Below are 19739 nucleotides of genomic sequence, written 5' to 3' on the forward strand. Positions count from 1 at the left end.
GTTTTAAAAATAGTTTATGGAATGCTTTGTTTTCTGAAATGATAAAAGAGCAAGGTTTCCTATGAAAAATAAATATCCTTTTTTACCTTGCTGATGAAAGGGCCCTGTGCAAATAGAGCAGTGTGTACACAAAAGGCCTTGCGGATGACGTGTCTGACTGGAGGACAGTCTGTGCGCCCGTCTTAGCCACCAATCAATGTCTTCTTTATGGTCTCTAATTTCCACAGCTGCAGCGAGGGAGCAACTGATTGGCTGCTGGATAAGAATACAGAATGCTGTGCGTTCTGACACATACGTTGGTCAGCAATTTTAAGACAATTTTCTACCACTTTCTTTAAAATAGTTTAAAGCCCAACTCCAGGGGCAATAAACTTACCAGGGTTTTCATTATATATCAAAAAGTAACCCCCGTCATGCAGGCGTTTACATGTAGACTAGTTCCGGGACTAGTCTGGATGTAAAGCTGCAGGTTTTATAGACCCCAGAGCTGTGTTTGTGCCTCTTCCTCCCTCTCCTCTAACCATTCACAAAATGAAGCTTGGGTCTGTGTTTTTTGTGAATGGCCTGGAGGAAGGGAAGGTGGAGACACGACCACATGGGCTCAATGAGACCTGCGGTGCATACATCTGAGTGGGCCATAATACAGCAGAAACTGTACTAATCCCAGTATATAAAAGGAGCAGAGTTGATGGATTTAGAAAAAGGCCGATATGATGGTGGGGTTACTTTTCATATGTGGAATGAATGACTGTTATAACCCTGGTAAGGGTATTGTGCCTAGAGTTGGTCTTTAAGGCAATCTAACACCTTAAATTTTGATTGTTGTACAGCTTTAAAAGAGACTGGCGGAAGGCCCCATTGATCTGCTCAGTCATTTGTGATATATAAAGTTGGTGAAAAGTTTTTAAAATTGCCTGAAAACTGCCATGTGTATGGTCAGCATTCATACTCCACGCCCTTCTGCACTGACTGATGGCTAACAGGGTACAATACTTTATTGCGCAAGGTCTTAAAAGTGTCAGTCTCCTAAATGGTCTTCCCAGCCTCCTGAAGAAGTGACAGTGCTGTTTTAGGTGCTAGCGGCAACCAGTCCGGCTGGGCCTTGCCCAAAGGTCTGCCCAGGAACCAGGCTCTCCAGAGGTTTGAATCCCAGCTCATCCACAGGGATGCCAAATGCCCGCATCTTGGCCTCGTATGTTCGGAGTAGGTCATTGTGTGCCTGAAAGAGACCAACAGACAGTGATCAGCTGGGCAAATGCAGTAGGACAAAAGCCTTCCAGGGCTTGTTCACAACGAAAGCATGTGCGTTCCAGAGCGGTAGCTGCTGGAACACACCGCGATCACTAAGAAAATTTCCCCTGCGTTCGGGGGCGTGGAATTGAATTCAATGGCACCGCTTCCACGCCCCCCCCCCCCCCCCCCCCCCCCCCCCAGTGCGATCGGACGCGTGTTAAAACTTTGCCAGCGTTCCACTGCAAACGCAAAAAATAGGGCTTGCTCTATTTTTTGTGTTTGCAGTGGAATGCCGGCAAAGTTTTGCCACACGTCTGATCGCACTGGGGAGGTGGAAGTGATGCCATTGAATTCAATGCCATGCCCCAGAACGCAGGGAAGTTTCCTAGCGATCACGCTGCGTTCCAGCAGCTACCGCTCTGGAACGCACACACTTTTGGTGTGAACAAGCCCTTAAAGGAAAAGTCTGCCCAAAAATGACATTTTGTTTACAGGTGAACCCTGATTGGGTGAATCCCATGCTGGCTTCCTATGTGTCTCACATTGTCTTTACCATCATTTTCAACTCCCCCCTAAATATCACTTTATCTTTTAGTTTCTACATAAGTTACATATAGATTTCCTTCCTATGTGTTGAGTCAAGTCCATAGATATCCACAGGTAACATAAGGGGGATGAGATGTATTTACTGGTGGGGTGGGGGTGCCCCATAGTAAAGTAACCCTCTTACTTTGCCCTGCATGGACAGAAAAAAGGGACAACACCAGATGTCTTCTCCACATGTCCCATAGTCATTCTTACCTTGCACACTCTGGCTAGTTCATACTGCAAGTCCTTTATGGCGTTGTTCTTGGAGTCTAATACATCCTGGGTAAAGAGAGAATAAGACGTGTTTATTGATGTGGGGAAAGTGATGCAAGGTAAACTTACAAGATTCCTGCTGTACATTAATCATAAACAATGGGAGTTCCCAAACTTTTCACGAACCAAAGGAAAGTCAGCCAGGAGAACTTTAAAGTGGCATTAACCCTCCACCCCAACTTATCGCCTGCACCTAAGCCCTACCTATTCTTGTCTCTGCATTCTCTGTAGCTTAAAGCCTTGTTCACATGGGCGACAAACTGCAGATCAACCGTCTAGTTTTACCCCTCTCCGGGTCGCCTGTTGCAGTGTCAGCACAGCACTGTGGCCAAACAGTGTTGTATACACTGACTTGGACACGATGCTTTGCATTGCAGCAAACAATATATAACATATTACAATAATTGGAATTGCATAGTTGCGGTGCAATATTGCAACAGAAAGTTTGCATTGGGATTGAAAAAAAAAACAGCATTCAAGGAGGCGGCATTACCGCCTTCCTTAACGCGGGCAGCCGCTGCTCCACCTCCAGAGGGCGCTGGAGGCTGCCACCCGTGTAAACTCAACATAAGACCCAGCTCCAGCTGAACAATTTTCTTTTTTAATGTTAGATAACCTGGGGAAAGGTTAGACTGGGGGTAGGCAACCTTGGTACTCCAACTGTTACATGAGCCATGAGTCTCACAGGCATGATTACTAGAGGCAGTGGAACGATGGGATGTGTAATTTCACCACAGCTGGAGTGCCAAAGTTGCCTACCCCTGGGTTAGAGCCTGTGTCAGGTTTTATAGCTGTTGTGTCAGCATTGGGGAGATTTCCCCTTATTTTCTGCAACGGTACCACCAGGACAGGAGGTTAGGTAAACAAGAGTTACCACGGCAGAAAGGTAAAGACAATAAAAATAAAACTTACATAAGTTTTAACCCTTCAACGCCTCTAATGATAGAGAGTGCTTTGTTGCTGTTTCTATTCCCACTGGAAAGACTTCTCATAATTTCCTGTTCCCCCAACCCCTTGTCACCAGAACAGGAAGTGAGGGGAAACCTCTTCCGTGGGGGCACAGTAATACACTTCTAATGCTGTGACCCTTCAAATACAAGATTACCAGCACACCAAATGGGACCCATCTAAAAAAATCTCTGTATTTCATCTTGGCATAAAACAGCACGTACAAACGCTTACGCGTGTCAGCCCGAACACTGAACCTTAGTCATAGCTAAAAGTGCCATTTTCTGGCCGATACAGCGGTATATCCATTTTTTCTCTCCTCCCCGCTGGGCGCTGCTCTGTGTCCCAGCGGGGAGGAGAGAAACTGTCACAGGCGGCTGAGCGCTGCGGGAGGATAGCGCTGTGAGCGGCCGGCGTCTCACCTCCCCGCACCGCTCAACCTCCTGTCACAGATCAGGGGAGAGCAGTGTGTGGGCGGAGACAGCCAGCGCTGTCACAGGAGGCCGAGCTCTCCTCCCGCACTGCTTGCTCAGCCTCCTGTGACAGCGTGTCAGGAAGGAGATACATATATAATTGGGGACGGAGTATGGTTACTATACCCTCAATTATGAATGAATGGGAAGTGATCTACATCCCCTCCTGTTCATTCATCATTGTGGTTATAGTAAACACACTCTGTCCTCATGTTATGAATGAACAGGAACACTCAGTATAGAGGATTTCTGGTCATTTATAACATGACCATCGTATGCTAAACCACTTGGGCACATGGAAATAAAAATTCATTGAAAAATGTACAATCTAACAAACTATTTTATTCATATAATACAGGAAAGGAAAAGTGGAGCTACAGGCTGAAGAACACACTACACCTCCTAGAATAGAAAATTAAAATCTCCAGACAGAAGCAAATATTATATTCCTAAAATAATTATTTTAGGAATATAATCCTGTATGAAATTGGTTCCAATCATAGGGACATGCTGATGAGCAATAGATTTTGCATCTCTGTTGACTCATATGGGAAGAGAAACAGTTCTGATACAAACAGAAGCCCATTACCACTGGCCCCTAGTAAATACAAAACTTACCTCTAGTTTGCGAGTGACAGCGCTGAGGGCGGTGGGGTCTAGGTTTGAGGCTGCGAGCACTTCATTCAGCTGTGCTTCTTTTTTCTCGAGGATGTCACCAAGTGCCTGTAACTTCCGTTCCAGCAGCAGATTCTTGAAGCCGCTCTTTTGCTGAACCTCCTGAATGGCGACTGTAAACTTGTTGTATAGTTCATCACGCTCCACCTGTACCTATATTAGGAGCACACCAAAATCTGTTATATACAAAACAACAAAACTTAAAGGGTCAGTCCACCACAAGCTGAACTTTTAGACTTTGACAAATGCCGGGGAGTGAATCAGCGGATGGCTTAGTTTCCACTAGTATTCTGATGGTAAAATCTGTGCGTTTATGTTCTCAGGTCAGGATACAGGAGAATCCTACCGCACTCCTTTCTGGTATATCCCTTGTGGTGGGTGCTGTAGTGACTGCGGATGGCACCGCAGAAAGGGACCATGCCTGAGGAAGGGACCCTGAGTGGCCCCGAAACATTGCAATGTGACAAGATGTGTGTGCAGCAATAAAATGATCACTTTTTAAAGACTTGACCAAGGTGTGCTGGTGAAATATTTGACTACTTATGTTACTAGGTCAGGATACAGGAGAATCCTACTGCACCGACTTGACCACGGTGTGCTGGTGATATATTTTACTACTTATGTTACCAGGTCAGGATACAGGAGAATCCTACTGCACCGACTTGACCAAGGTGTGCTGGTGAAATATTTTACTACTTATGTTCCCAGGTCAGCACATCTGCTGTGAAGTTTTTGAGGAAAGCTCACTCTCTATGAAGGTTTTTTTTTTTAATTGTACTAACAAATGAAACAGGAAAAATGAGACTCCAAAGAGCTGGGAACTATGGCATGGAAACCTCATCCCTGGTCCTTAAGCATATAAGAAGTTGAATGGCAAACTCCTCTCCCAGGCTATGCTTATACAATGAAACATCAATAATGAGTGAACTGACCCTTTAACTGGCCACACAAATTGCAATTTAATTATACAATCTCTGTACATTCTCCTTCCCATAAGCATGAAGCGCTACCTACACCACCTATTCTATTTACATCCAATCAGGAAGGTTTAGCGTTACATAGTTATTGGTCAATGTAAAGATTGTACATTCACATTGTAATGTGTGTAGCCAGCTTTAATTACATTTCTACAGTCTCTGATGTTGCACTGAAAGTTCAGAGAGGAGAAATACAATACACTAATATACACTGAGTGGCCAGATTATTATGACCACCCCATCAGTACTTCGTTGGGCTACGAGATGACTTTGTTGGGCCGCCTCGTGACTGCACGAGAGGTTGAAAGGTGATGCGAGGAATCTGACACTGCACTGTTGCCCTTCTGTTGTCTTGTACCAGTCTTGCCACTCTCCGTTCTGCCCTAACATTGACTAGTCACTGACGGCCACAATTCGCACGTTCAGACCCAGATTTCCGGCTGACAGTCCAGTCTTTAAACACTTTAACAACAGCTGCTCTTGAACATTTAACGAATTCTGCTGTTTTGCTGATACTCGCTCCATGGCTCCGAGCGCCAACAATCATCCCACGCTCAAAGGCTTGTTTCCCCGTATCTTCAGGAAAAAATCCCTTCTACTGTCGTAGTAAACAACCTGCTTCTCTATTTATAATGGTCTGGCCCTCTAGCAACTTCAGCGCAAAATTATAGCTAATTTGCCTACAAACATCAGGTGGTCATAATAATCTGGCCACTCAGTTTATTTAAATGTTATTCTGACTATAGGTGTATAAATAAAGTTTGGAACTGCAAACTATGTAATTCTCAGATTATATGACAGCACCACCTAGTGGCCAGATACCAAACTACACTGGCCATAGGGTATCGCTTAGACAAAACTTGCCTGAATTAGCATGTTTGTTCATTAAAGTGTAAGTCTGGCATATTACAAAACTATTCAGTACATCTCAGCAATATAGGCACATCTCCCCAGGTTTTATCTATTTAAAGACCATGCAAGAAAAGCACAATACCTGTTAGTCCTGCCAAATATCCAGTGACTTCCTATAGTGAGCTGACAGCTCTACTACTGCTGTCACTGAAATCTCAAACAGTGTTGTCAGCCCTGCCCAGATCTCTTCTTTCAAATACAGAATACCTCCCCCTTTCCTCATAAATTTAAAGGGAGAGGTGTTTTGTAGTCCAGCCGTGGAGATTTGAGAATGAATGGCTTGACACTTAGCATGGCCATCTATTGCCTGAACTCTATAATACATAATCCTTAGTTGTGGGGTGACGCTCAGCATGGCCATCTAATGCCTAAACTCTATACTACATAATCCTTAGTTGTGGGGTGACGCTCAGCATGGCCATCTAATGCCTAAACTCTATACTACATAATCCTTAGTTGTGGGGTGACGCTCAGCATGGCCATCTAATGCCTAAACTCTATACTACATAATCCTTAGTTGTGGGGTGACGCTCAGCATGGCCATCTAATGCCTAAACTCTATACTACATAATCCTTAGTTGTGGGGTGACGCTCAGCATGGCCATCTAATGCCTAAACTCTATACTACATAATCCTTAGTTGTGGGGTGACGCTCAGCATGGCCATCTAATGCCTAAACTCTATACTACATAATCCTTAGTTGTGGGGTGACGCTCAGCATGGCCATCTAATGCCTAAACTCTATACTACATAATCCTTAGTTGTGGGGTGACGCTCAGCATGGCCATCTAATGCCTAAACTCTATACTACATAATCCTTAGTTGTGGGGTGACGCTCAGCATGGCCATCTAATGCCTAAACTCTATACTACATAATCCTTAGTTGTGGGGTGACGCTCAGCATGGCCATCTAATGCCTAAACTCTATACTACATAATCCTTAGTTGTGGGGTGACGCTCAGCATGGCCATCTAATGCCTAAACTCTATACTACATAATCCTTAGTTGTGGGGTGACGCTTAGCATGACCATCTATTGCCTGAACTCTATAATACATAATCCTTAGTTGTGGGGTGACGCTTAGCATGACCATCTATTGCCTGAACTCTATAATACCTAATCATTAGTTGTGGGGTGAGACTCAGCATGGCCATCTAATGCCTAAACTCTATACTACATAATCCTTAGTTGTGGGGTGACGCTTAGCATGGCCATCTATTGCCTGAACTCTATAATACATAATCCTTAGTTGTGGGGTGACGCTCAGCATGGCCATCTAATGCCAGACGTCTATAATACATCTTCCTTAGCTGTTAAACCCCACTTAGAAATTGTCATATAATGCCTGAACTCTATAATACATCATACTTAGCTGAAGGGATACACTTAGAATGGCCATCTATTGCCTGAACCCTATAATACATCACTCTTAGCTGTGGAGCCATACTTAGCATTGTCATCGAATACCTAAACTCTATAATACATCATCCCATGCAGTGGAGCTGCACTCATTCAATGGTCACCTTCTGGAATCTTTGTTCTAACACCTCGTGTTCCCATTTTAGATCATTTAGCTCCTTCTCTGTGGATTTCAGACGTGCTTTTGTACTCTGCAAGGAGAAAATAAACAATTATTACAATCATTTATTTATAGGCTGTCACCTCCACGGTGCAGGGCTTTGTGACATGACGCACAGTGACAGAAAGCCGTTTAGGGAGTGACAGGAGCTGGACGTGTCATGATAAGTCTTCCGGCTGTCAGGCAGATTCACATATGTACGTATGGTATATCCAAGCGTGAATAATGACATGACACAGCGGATGGGGGAATAGAGTTGTGAAATGTACAGAAGGCATTGGATTTTATTCTGTACACCCGCATTATGAAACGGTTTTGCATTAATACAGTTGCAAATGGATAAAAAAGGTTTTAAACATATTCTTGGTTATTTTAGACACATTTGTAATCAACAAATTTGAAGTTTTGTTTTCACTTTTTTTTGATGGCTGCAGTCTGCTGGTTTCAACTGTCACCATATCTTTCTCTGTTTGAGGCTTAGATCCAGATGTGATAGTGGTCACATGATCACGGTATAAAAGGATTTTGTTTTTACCGTAAAATCCTGTGAGGGACACAGTTCTGAAGAATTCTGAGACATAGGGTTACGAGGCAGCAGCATAACCCTACGTCTCCGAATTCTTCAGAGTTGTGTCACTCAATGGAGAATAGAGAAATGACTGTTAGTGTAGATCAGAGTAGGAAATCTACGGCCCTCCAGCTGTGGTAAAACTGCAAATCCCTTCATGCGTCTGCCTCTGAGAGTCATGCCTGTGACTGCCAGAGTCTTGAGTGCCTAAATGAATTTGTAGCTGCAGCAAAGCTGGAGGCCCGGAGTTTGCAAACCTCTGGTGAAGTCCAATGGCTATCACTGACGGTATGGTCTGAAATCTAGAAGAATGCACAGGTGCACTCTCCTAGTTCTAAAATGGACCATAAATTAAAGTGATCAATGCCATTCCTCATACTATCCAAGCCAACACTGCCTGTGCATTAAGCCCTTTTTAGACTCCCTCTCTCCTATACAATCTCTCTAGCAATGCCTAGATAGTAGCTCTGAAAACTCTGTGTAAATTTGTACTTTACCTTTACAAGTGTGATTTGCAGTCTGTGTTCAGTCTGCATGGATACAATAATATCATCTCTCTTTTTCCAATTAGCTGGAATCATTATTATTATTAATATTAGAGGTCAGCTAGAAGCCAAAAAGAATAAATCATAAAAAAAAAGATAAATTAACCTGATAAAAGTTCCTTGTGCCTTAAAAAGTAGCAATTTCTTCCCTGTACAATTAAAAGGGGATTTCCCCTTTCCACAAGGTTTGCCCCTCTTGCTGCTGATTGGCAGCAGTGCTCTGCTTAGAACTGTCAGTAATATAGCTGTTTGACCAAAACTGATGATCAGCTACAAGACTAACAATCCCGGTAGGGATGCAAAAATGCTGATGAAGAATGACCTGAGGCAGCAACAAGCCTCATAAGCCTAAAGGAAATCAATCCTTCCTCCCTCCCTCCTTTTTATTATGGTCATGAAAATATGAAATGTTAAATAGGCATTCAAACAGAAGGCAATCACTGAAAGCTGCTGCAAGAAGACTTCTAGGTGTATGTGCTTCATACTCGATAGCAGCTTATTTTTGGTTGGTAAGCTCACAAAGTCACTCTAAGGGAGAGCTAGTTTTAGGGTTACTGTATGACAGTAAGGAGTCTTACCTGGCTCTCCGCTCTGGCAGTGGAGTGTAAACCCCGGGGCATATGGGTAAGAAATACAAGTCATTTGGCAGCTGAAACACCTCCAATATATAGGGAGTTCACCTTTAGCTTTCTAATAGACTCCATAAGACCCATATAAATATACTTTCCACTATAAAAGAGCTTGCACTTACAGCCAGGGAAGTCTTGTCCTTTTCATAGTTGGCCAGTTGTCTCTGGAGTTCTGCCACCTCCTCTCGAGCCTTCTGTAGAGGTTCAGTCAGCCTGCGGTTCTGTAACTGGAGGTCAGCCATTTCCTTCTCCAGCCGGTCCTCCTTCTTCTTCATGTCCTCCATCTGCTCCTGTGAGTGGGAACACAATAGGCTGTATCTGGTGGAGAACAAACTAAAACACTGGAATTCAGATACAAACTATCTCCACCCAATGGATTTAAGCCCTATCTGTCGTTACTGGTAATCTCAATTTTCCTTTTTACCAGTAAAAGGAAATTAAAGGACACGTTTTTCAATATTAGCTTACCTGTCCTTAGATGACGAGGCTGCATTTGTTTTATTTTATTCAGGCTGTGTATCTTTTATTATTACCTGCTGAACCTTATAGTAACATACTTCCTGTCCTAAAGTGACAACGCACCCTGTGCTGTGTTGATAAGCAGTGACCAGTGGTGTCATGCAGTGCACTGTGATAAATTTCAGCATGTTTGCATTTTTCACAGCACACTGCACTGTGGTATGAATGGGACACATAGGAAACAACTGTTAAATATGTATCCTTTCAGTGACCTGCCTTGATCCACCTTTCAGTGACCTGCCTTGATCCTGTACAACGCAGGTCACATCTATATGTGTGAACGAGCCCTAACATACACTATAAAGTGTTAAAGGCTGCTGTGCAATAGGCAGAGTCATTGTTTTGTAAAAATCACTCTTCAGTCCTATGAATCTGTGAGCTACACAGTGAAACTAGTCATTACCTCATACTAAGTAGCTTATAGGCTCATGTTGATGCAAGATTTAATGACTACTGGTACTGGGTTTGACAAAATGATGTTATAACTATAGGGCATATGAAAGTAGTGTAGACCAAGACCATCAGCTCATAGCCTAAAGAGGAACTCCACAACTGAATGTTTAACCTATCACTAGAAGGATGCCAAGCATAACCATTATGGTAGCCTCTGTACTGGAGATATTGTTAACCTACACATCACAATTTGACTGCTCTATTAAAGAAGTCCTGTACTGGAGAAACAGAGGCTGCGATTACTGAAAATACTAGATCTTGGGACCTCTGACTAGGATCTATTATTTCTGTTCAGCATGTAGGCTGCTAATGAAGGCAAATTCCCCATTACACTACCTTCATTTTGAATACTTGATTATTAAAAGCTGTTTATCTGGTTTTATTTTAAATGTATTGGCTGTTCTACTATATTATTATTTTAACCCCTTCATGACTGAGCTAGTTTTTAGTTTCTGTTCCTAAATGACTGACACATTTTTTACATTTTTGCTGTGTGATTCTTCCACAGCAGCAAGTTTTGATTATTATTATTTTTAGAATTTTTTTAATAATAATTATAGTATACAAATATATTTATAAATAAAAGTTTTATTTTCCTAATTTTTTGTACACTTTTTTTTTTACACTTTGTAAAAAAAATAAGTGTAAAAAAAAAAAAAATTTTTTTAAAGTTTTATTTTCCTAATTTTTTGTACACTTTTTTTTTTACACTTTGTAAAAAAAATAAGTGTAAAAAAAAAAAAAATTATTTTGTCAGTTTATATCAAGCAATCACTATGACTGCTTAATAAATTAACTTTTTAAAATTTTTAGTTATTATCAGGCTGCTCCAAGCTCAGGGACAGCTAATAATAACTTTAGAGACTGATCCTGACAGCATGTCAGAATCAGATCTCACTAAAGGTTTTTGATCGTTCCTAGACGATCAAAACTGATACATTTTGTACATTTTGCTATTTAGCGAACCCGTATCTGAATGTAAAGGCTTCATTCTTTCATTCATGAAAGAAGCTTTTAAAAAAGCTTAACTATTTCATTAATGAATGTCTCAATAGTGAGGCATTAATTAATGACTGGAACTGCTGAGAATCAGCAGTTACCAGCATTACAGAGGCTAATATAACTCAGCACGTACAGTGTACGTGGCCAGTCATATAGCCACTTTGTGACGGGACGCACACTGTACGTCTCCTGTCACGAAGGGGTTAATATATATTGAACCCATGCGTCCTGCTCATTCTACCTTAAGGGAGTTGATCAGAGCCAGATTATTAAGTGTGATGTCATTATAATAGTTTTTGATGTCGCTGAAGGCCTTCTCGTGGTTTTTCATCAGTGTGTTGATCTGTCCGTTCTTCCTCTCCTCCACCTCGTGAATATCCGTCTTCCTGCGCATATCCAGTTCATCTCGCAGAATGCGCATCTTCCTTTCGTATTTGTTTTCAATTTCTGTGAATGGAGTTTCAGAGACCAAGGCATTAAAGCCCATTTCCAGCTTTCCACCCAATACACCCCTGTTCTGGAGGCCCATCAGTGTTCTGTGGCAGCCACAAGAAGGATTAGGGGGTCAGCCACTTCTCTGCAAAGGGAACGAATGTGATTGGACAGTGACGGGCACCAGCATGATGATGAGACATCAGCATGTTCCTTGTCAGCAACACAAAATGTTAATGAATGGTGGCAAAGAGAGGCGAAATGTGCAATTTTGTTTACAAGTACAACTCCAGGCACGTATAAATAAGCTCCAAATAATACAGCCATGCACCACTGAATGTACAGTATTTTTAAATGCAACTAGTCAAAGTATTTAAATTGACCTGGCAATAGCCTTCTGCCATCCCCTGTACCACAGAACTTGGACAGGGAAGGGGGCAGAACTGGGATGTGAGGTGTGCTGCAGTATACATGTGCTATCAAGAAACATGCTGAGAGGTGCACAAGCAGAGGGATGTTTCATCACCATGCAGCTGCCCTTCACCATCCAATCACATGCTGGGTTTGGGGAAGTGACCTAGTTGTGACCTGTACACCATTAAATGTGCACAGTATATTTAAATGCAACTAGTGAAAGTATTTAAATTGACCTGGCATTAGCCTCCTGCCACCCCCTGTACCACAGAACCTGGACGGGGAAGGGGCAGAACTGGGATGTGAGGTGTGCTGCAGTAGACATGTGCTATCAAGAAACATGCTGAGAGGTGCACAAGCAGAGGGATGTTTCATCACCATGCAGCTGCCCTTCACCATCCAATCACATGCTGGGTTTGGGGAGGTGACCTAATTGTATTGCCCACAAGTAACACACTGACAAGTGCACAAGCAAAGAGAAGTCTCATCGGCATGCTGCTACCCTTAACTGTCCAATCATGCGCTGGCTTTAGGGAGGTGACTTAGCTGTGTTGCTGACAAGGAACATGCTGATGTCTCAACAGCATGCTGGTGCCCTTCACTGTCCAATCACATTTGAGTTTGGGGAGGTGACCTAGCTGTGTTGCCGACAAGATCAGGCTGATAGGTGCACAGGCAGAGGGATGTCTTATCAGCAAGCTGCTACCCCTCACTGTCCAATCACATGCTAGGGTTGGGGAGGTGACCTAGCTGTATTGCCGACAAGGAACCTGTTGACAGGTGCACAAGCAGAAGAATGTCTCATCAGCAAGCTGGAGCCCTTTCCTGTCCAGTCACATCCTGGGTTAGGGAGGTGACCTAGCTGTATTGCAGACAAGGAACCTGTTGACAGGTGCACAAGCAGAGCAATGTCTTATCAGCAAGCTGCTGCCCTTCACTGTTCAATCACATGCTAGGGTCGGGGAGGTGAGCTAGCTGTATTGGCGACAAGGAATCTCTTGACAGGTGCAGAAGCAGAAGAATGTCTCATCAGCAAGCTGCAGCCCTTTACTGTTCAATCGCATGCTAGGGTCGGGGATGTAACCTAGCTGCATTGGGGGAAAGTCAGGTCACCAACTTAGCTGCTGTGTAAATATTATGAATGGATGTAGAGACACGCAAACCCTTTGTCATGTAAACCAACTCCAGTATACATATTCAAACTGGGTATCCAGCCGTTTGCCTGGAGTTTAACTTTAAAGGTTATACTCGATTCAATGAAAAAAATAAGGAGCATCAAAGGCGGCTCAGCCTGCCTCCTTCTATGGGTGCTTTGTGGCATCTATATTTACTGCTGCTAAGAATAATGGTGCAACACAACACTGACCTTTCACTTGTCTCTCAAAGTCACTTCTCAGTCGTGTGATCTCTTCATCTTGTTTCTGTCAGATAGAATAAGACTATTAGAAATGTAAAAGCAGAAAGAGCCTGTGACGGTGGATTTTCTTCCCTATAGTGGAATGTTTTAGCTCCATTCCTTTTCTCTTACCACTTTCACATTCTTCAGCACCATCTCATTGGCCAGCTCCTGCTCTTTAATGTCCACCTGCAGTCCGCGCATATCTTTGCGGAGTAGGCCCTCCTGAGTGTGATGATCCTGCTGTGCCAGCTTCATAGAAACGCTGCCCTCTGCTTTCAGCTCCGAAATGTTGTTCTGATGCTCATACAAGAGATGCTTGACTTTCTGTTTATAGACCTGAAGCAGACAACGGGCAAGTGGGAAAAACAGTCTTATATCTATTTACCTAAGGCGGAGCTAGCATCGGTTTTATTTTTCATGTTAACTACATACATGGTAATTAATGTGTCAATTTAACACTTCCAGGTATTTATTACCCCTCACAGGGATCACTGTACTCCCCGACAATGCTGCCTTCTTCTTTTTTTCCCAGAAGGACTTGTCATTTTTGTTCAAGCATCATCCAGGGCCATCTTTGTTCAGGCATCACCCAAACTCAGCATATACTGGAGAGGTTGGCTCAGAGACGCACCACGATTTACATGATTGTGTCCAGTGCAGATGTCCACTGTGTTTACCAATGCTTGATACAGATCAGCTCCTGCCTCAGCTTCCCACTTTGTGATTGGCTAGAAAGTTAAAATGTTGCAGTTCTCTGTCCTGCCTATCCCCTCACAGTATCTTGCTGCTAATCTACCAGTTTATTTTACTGGAAACAACAGCCTACTGTCTCTAATCCTATGAAACACTCACAATGCTCCTGGTATCAGGAGTCAGAGACCATATGATCTAAGCTGCCTAAAATTTTTTTCAAAACAATGCAATTTGGTAATGCTACCATGAACATGTACACAGAAGAAGGAGGTTTCGAGGGTAAATGAGGGCACTGCCTGGACAGATCATTTAAAACTAAAAGAAAATCACAGCAAGCCCTAACACAATAAATATTTTAGTTTCTGAGTGGCCAGGACTAACTTTAAATACCCGCCTGCTGCTTTCACCTCCTAGGGACTATGTCGGTAACATATCCAAAAATTCCCAGTTCTGCCCATCAACTGCAGCTATTACTAAGACAAATGGTGGTGATGCACATTGATAGACCTCTATAATGCAGAAAAACAAAATTAACCAGGGAATCCTGCAGTGAGAAAATGGCAGCTGACACCCCCCCCCTCCCCTCCCAAAAAAACAACAACAACACAGCAGTATTAGTTTTGGTTGGTGTTGGCCTTTAAGAATTTGTGCAGCTCTGCTCTTTGTTCACAATCCCTGCCGGGAGAATGCGATTATGATAAATGATATGCTGGCTTCATACGGCCAGCTCTGGATTTTACCCCAGGGAAGTTTTTCCATCTGAGTTCCTTCTGTTTCCAGGAAAATGCTGACTTAAAAGGAGAAGTAAATGTGTCTTGTCTGCGTCTCAGAAGCTAGCACCAAGATCAGCAAAGTAAGCAGTGAAAGATCTGGATACAAAATGTTCTTTGCTACAGGCAGCAGATGCCGGGACGTAGAAGAGGGGGCAAGAAGCATTACTAAAGCTATATGAAAACTACAATACCTGTGCCCTCTGTATGGGACCACAACTTTCCTGTCCTATGGACTTTCTGAATTTTACATTTAAAAGGAAACTTTTATTATAAAAATAAAAAACGAATCTGAAACAGCTATACCTGCAAAAGAAGAGACTGAAAATTGCCCAAGTTGCCAGGACGTTGCTTCATTCAAGAGAAATCCTCCACTGAAGCTAGCTGGGAAACCCACACTTGATTGAACTCCTGGGCTCTCTGTGGTGCTCAGTGGTTCCTTCCACCGACTTCCACGTCATGAGAGGACACAGTAGTGATGTAGGTGTCAGCGGGAGAAACCAATGAGCACTGTGAGGGACTGAGGAGATTCACAATCATGGAAGTGTTGTTTTCCCAATGGATTTCAATGGAGCCACGATCTGGCAGTGTGTCAGTCTCTTTTTTACAAGTATAGCTATTTCCAACAGGGTCCCTTGAAAGAGAATCAGTAATGATGAAAAATTTGTTAGAGGTATAAAGAGCAGTGACCTACCGGTAGACACATTTGAAGCAGCCTTCCAAATGCACCCCTGACAGCCAAATTCTGGATGGTTCTGACAGACAAATCTCAGCAGTTCCTAATAATCAAAAGCCTTCTGACCCTTCTGTACAGTCCTTTTGGCCAGTGAGGCTGCCCATCATAGTGATGGTCCAATAGAAGTGTGTGGGGGAAAGTCTTAGCAGCAAGCTCTGACGCTACCCGGAAGTGTTGTAGCTTTAGTTGTCAAAGTTGGTTGGGATTCTAGCATCGTGGGAGGGTTTGAGAAGCTAAATGCTTATACTTTATAACTACAGCAGGGATTTATTTTTATTAACAAGTTGTTATCAATGCTCACCCTCTTTTAATATGACTGGGAGTGAGTGGGAACACTGGCCGAACTACCAGGGTTGCAGCGGTCGATTGCGACCGGGCCCTGGCGTTTCCGCCAGTTGGAGGCGCCCAGAGAGGAAGAAGAGGGCCCACAGGTCCTTCATGACACAGCGTTCCTGAAAGTAAGGGACTCCCCAACCTCTCCACCTATAATAGACTACTATCTGTGTATGACCCCCCACTGATATTTCCTCCCCACACAAACTACAATTGTATACTACCCCCAATGGAATGAGCTGCGGAGCATCTGCCTGCAGGTAGCTGTAGTCCTAGGGGGCAATGTCGGCACCTTGGCGGTTAACAGGCCCCCCCAAGTGGTGGAACGCCAGAGCCCAGTCGCAGCTGCAACTCTAGTAGTTCCACCGATTGGGGGACCAGGACAGGAGGAAGAGGGCCCCGTTAACCACCTCAGCTCCCAGAATGAAGCAGGCCAACTCTCCGCAGCTCTTTCCCATGGAGGTGGGGGATATTGCATCATAATTATGTGCACCTGAGGGACAAGAATTACAGTGTTCTCTGTAGAAGCTCTGAGGAACATGTTGCTGCGGTAAAAATGAATAAAATAAGTAATGTTCTCACCTTGATCTCCACCTGATGTCTCTCCTCCGCCTCCTCCATCTCACGGTCCTTGTTACGCAGTTCTGATTTCTTCTCTTCCATTTGGCGGCGTGTGATCTCCCAGAAGGTGTGGATTTTGTCTCTCTCCAGCTGGAAGTAGTTTCTCTCCTCACGTTCTCTGTCCACCTCCTCCCGTAGGCGCACTATGTGCTCCTCCAGCTATAAAGCAATCATACAATTTAATATCCTTAAAGCAGCCTCCCTCAACCTTCCCACTCCAGAGGAACCCTTCAAATAATTTTCAGGTCTCGGGAAACCCTTCTACAGCTCACATGATCAGCAGGTTCTGGATATAATAAGGACAGAATAAAGAATGTGGTGTACCTAGAGTATTCAACACCCCCTGCTCTATATGGCTAAATTATGGCTGATGTTATCCTTAAAGACAATCCCATCAGAGGCAAATGCCATGTTGTCCCTCACCAGACCTCAGTCATGTTCCTAGTACAAAGGACCTACCTGATCTTTGCTCATTTCTTCAGTGGACAGTCCATCCACCAGTCCAGGGCTCTTCTTCCCCTTGGCTGACTTCTTTTTCGTCGCCCCCTTCTTCTTCTTTGGAGGCTGGACAACAAGGCAGGTCAGATACAATTGTGCTTACAAAATGGCATGACATTTACCTAACACTGGCAGCCTGCGCTAACACTTATCCCCCCAACATTAAGGGGGTGGGCAAGCCATCAGCTTTAGATCTCTGCAGTAATGCCAAAGTTTATGTATATATATATCACTCAATTTATAAGGTGCACAAATATTCCAGAAACCTTGGACCGTGCAGATCAGTTTTTTCCCCCAAGAAGCTTTAACTCTAAACATCGTAAACATGTAAGCAGATGCTGAGGGCATCAGTGTGTGTGAACCGCGGCCGATGCTGAGGGTATCAGTGTGTGTGAACAGCGGCGGATGCTGAGGGTATCAGTGTGTGAACGGTGGCAGATTCTGAGGGTATCAGTGTGTGCGAACGGTGGCAGATGCTGAGGGTATCAGTGTGTGCGAACGGTGGCAGATGCTGAGGGTATCAGTGTGTGAATGGCGGCAGATGCTGAGGGTATCAGTGTGTGAACGACGGCGGATTCTGAGGGTATCAGTGTGTGTGTGTGAACGGTGGCAGATGCTGAGGGTATCAGTGTGTGAACGGCGTCAGATGCTGAGGGTATCAGTGTGTGAATGGCGGCAGATGCTGGGGGTATCAGTGTGTGAACGGCGGCGGATGCTGAGGGTATCAGTGTGTGTGAACGGCGGCAGATGCTGAGGGTGTCAGTGTGTGAACGGCGGCGGATGCTGAGGGTGTCAGTGTGTGTGTGTGAACGGTGGTAGATCCATTTTCCTGGGGCCCCCAAGAGGGTCAATGTACGCAGACATCAGTGTAAACATGCATTTGGGAAGCATTTCTGGAGGATTTGGAATGCAGTGTCTGAGTCTTTAATTGACTTACTATAAACATCAGTGGAGTACAGAAGGTTTGTAAGTTCCCCATGGGCCCCTTCAGAGTCTGGGGCCCCAGGAAGCTGCCTGTTCTGCTCTTACTATAATCCACCACTAAAGTAAGTTATTGGTATCACCAGGATTTTGGAACTCCACCCCTTTTTGATGGACGGGCACACTTTTCCTGGTCTCATGTCTATGGTAAGCTGGCACCTCCAGTGTTATTCAGTATCACATAGGAATATGTTACCCTGAGTCCTTCCAGCCACTTCACAGACCCACAGCTGGCTCTACGAAGGGCCCCACCATACTATCCAAGTACATGTAATGCTTCCCCCAGGGCCATGAGCATTGCAGAGCATGCAGCCTGCACACAGCCCCCCAGTTACTATAATTCGGTGCCCCCACCCCGCTGAACACTCACCATGTTGGCTGCTTCTTCTTTCACCTATACAAAGTAACACAGTCTCCTGGCAACAGTGACCGAGTATCGCGAGACTAAGCCACGGGATTTCCGGAGGCTAGAGAGATGTCCGAGACAGCGCGTCCTTAGCCTCCATGGTAACCCGGTTATGGGGCGGGGTCTACAATAAGGCGGGACATGCATTGGTAGCAGGGCGGGCCAGTGAATGCTGATAGGTAAAACATCGTTCACAGGGGAGGGGTCTGCGAGGGCTAATACCGTACCGCTGATTCCCATTGGCTACAGGGGTGTCGCCGTATCTCGCTATCATTTTAACTACTGCATGAGGGCACCTTCACCTTGTTGTTAGCCCCCGGCATCAGCTCTAATGTAGGGGCCACTCATATTCACCCACCAGCATCACCTCTAATGTAGAGGCCCCTCATATTCACCCACCAGCATCACCTTTACTGTGAGGGCCCCTCGTGTTTAGCCACCAGCATCACCTCTACTGTGAGGGCCCCTCGTGTTTAGCCACCAGCATCACCTCTACTGTGAGGGCCCCTCGTGTTTAGCCACCAGCATGTGAGATCCCCTCATATATATCCAACGGCATCACCTCCAATGTGAGATCCCCTCATATACAACCATCAATATCGCCTCTGATGTGAGGGGCCCCTCATATCCAACCACCAGCATCATCTCTAATGTGAGGGCCACTCCTATTCAGCCACCATCAGCCCCCTCCCCCAATAAAGCCCCCAAACCACAATCCCCTTTTACATTGGTGGTCATTGTAAATTCCCCTTTTACATTGGTGGTCAGTGTAGATTCCCCTTTTACATTGGTGGTCATTGTAAATTCCCCTTTTACATTGGTGGTCATTGTAAATTCCCTCTTTACATTGATGGTCAGTGTAGATTACCCTTTTACATTGGTGGTCAGTGTAGATTCCCCTTTTACATTGGTGATCAATGTAAATTCTCTCTTTATATTGGTGGTCAATGTAAATTCTCTCTTTATATTGGTTGTCAGTATAAATGCTGCCTTACATTGGAGGTCAGCATAAATTCTGTTATTACATTGGCAGTAATTGTACATGCATCTGTTACATTGGTAATCAGGGTAAATGCTGCCAT

General features: G+C 44.3%; 1 protein-coding gene across 1 annotated transcript; it reads right to left on the minus strand.

The window, feature by feature from the left end:
- Positions 1 to 993: 993 nt before the first annotated feature.
- On the minus strand, positions 994 to 18706 carry GAS8 (growth arrest specific 8). Its single transcript, XM_018566486.1, has 11 exons — positions 18622 to 18706; positions 17232 to 17336; positions 16734 to 16931; positions 13749 to 13955; positions 13587 to 13641; positions 11616 to 11821; positions 9523 to 9690; positions 7603 to 7689; positions 4134 to 4343; positions 2035 to 2100; positions 994 to 1219 (listed from the first exon to the last, which is right to left on the minus strand). The coding sequence occupies exons 1-11, from the start codon at positions 18622 to 18624 to the stop codon at positions 1070 to 1072; spliced, it is 1455 nt and encodes a 484-aa protein (XP_018421988.1). The 5' UTR covers positions 18625 to 18706; the 3' UTR covers positions 994 to 1069.
- Between the last annotated feature and the right edge of the window lie 1033 nt (positions 18707 to 19739).

Source organism: Nanorana parkeri, unplaced genomic scaffold (assembly GCF_000935625.1).
Source record: "Nanorana parkeri isolate BGI_ZX_2015 unplaced genomic scaffold, ASM93562v1 scaffold952, whole genome shotgun sequence".
Classification (NCBI taxonomy): Eukaryota; Metazoa; Chordata; class Amphibia; order Anura; family Dicroglossidae; genus Nanorana; species Nanorana parkeri.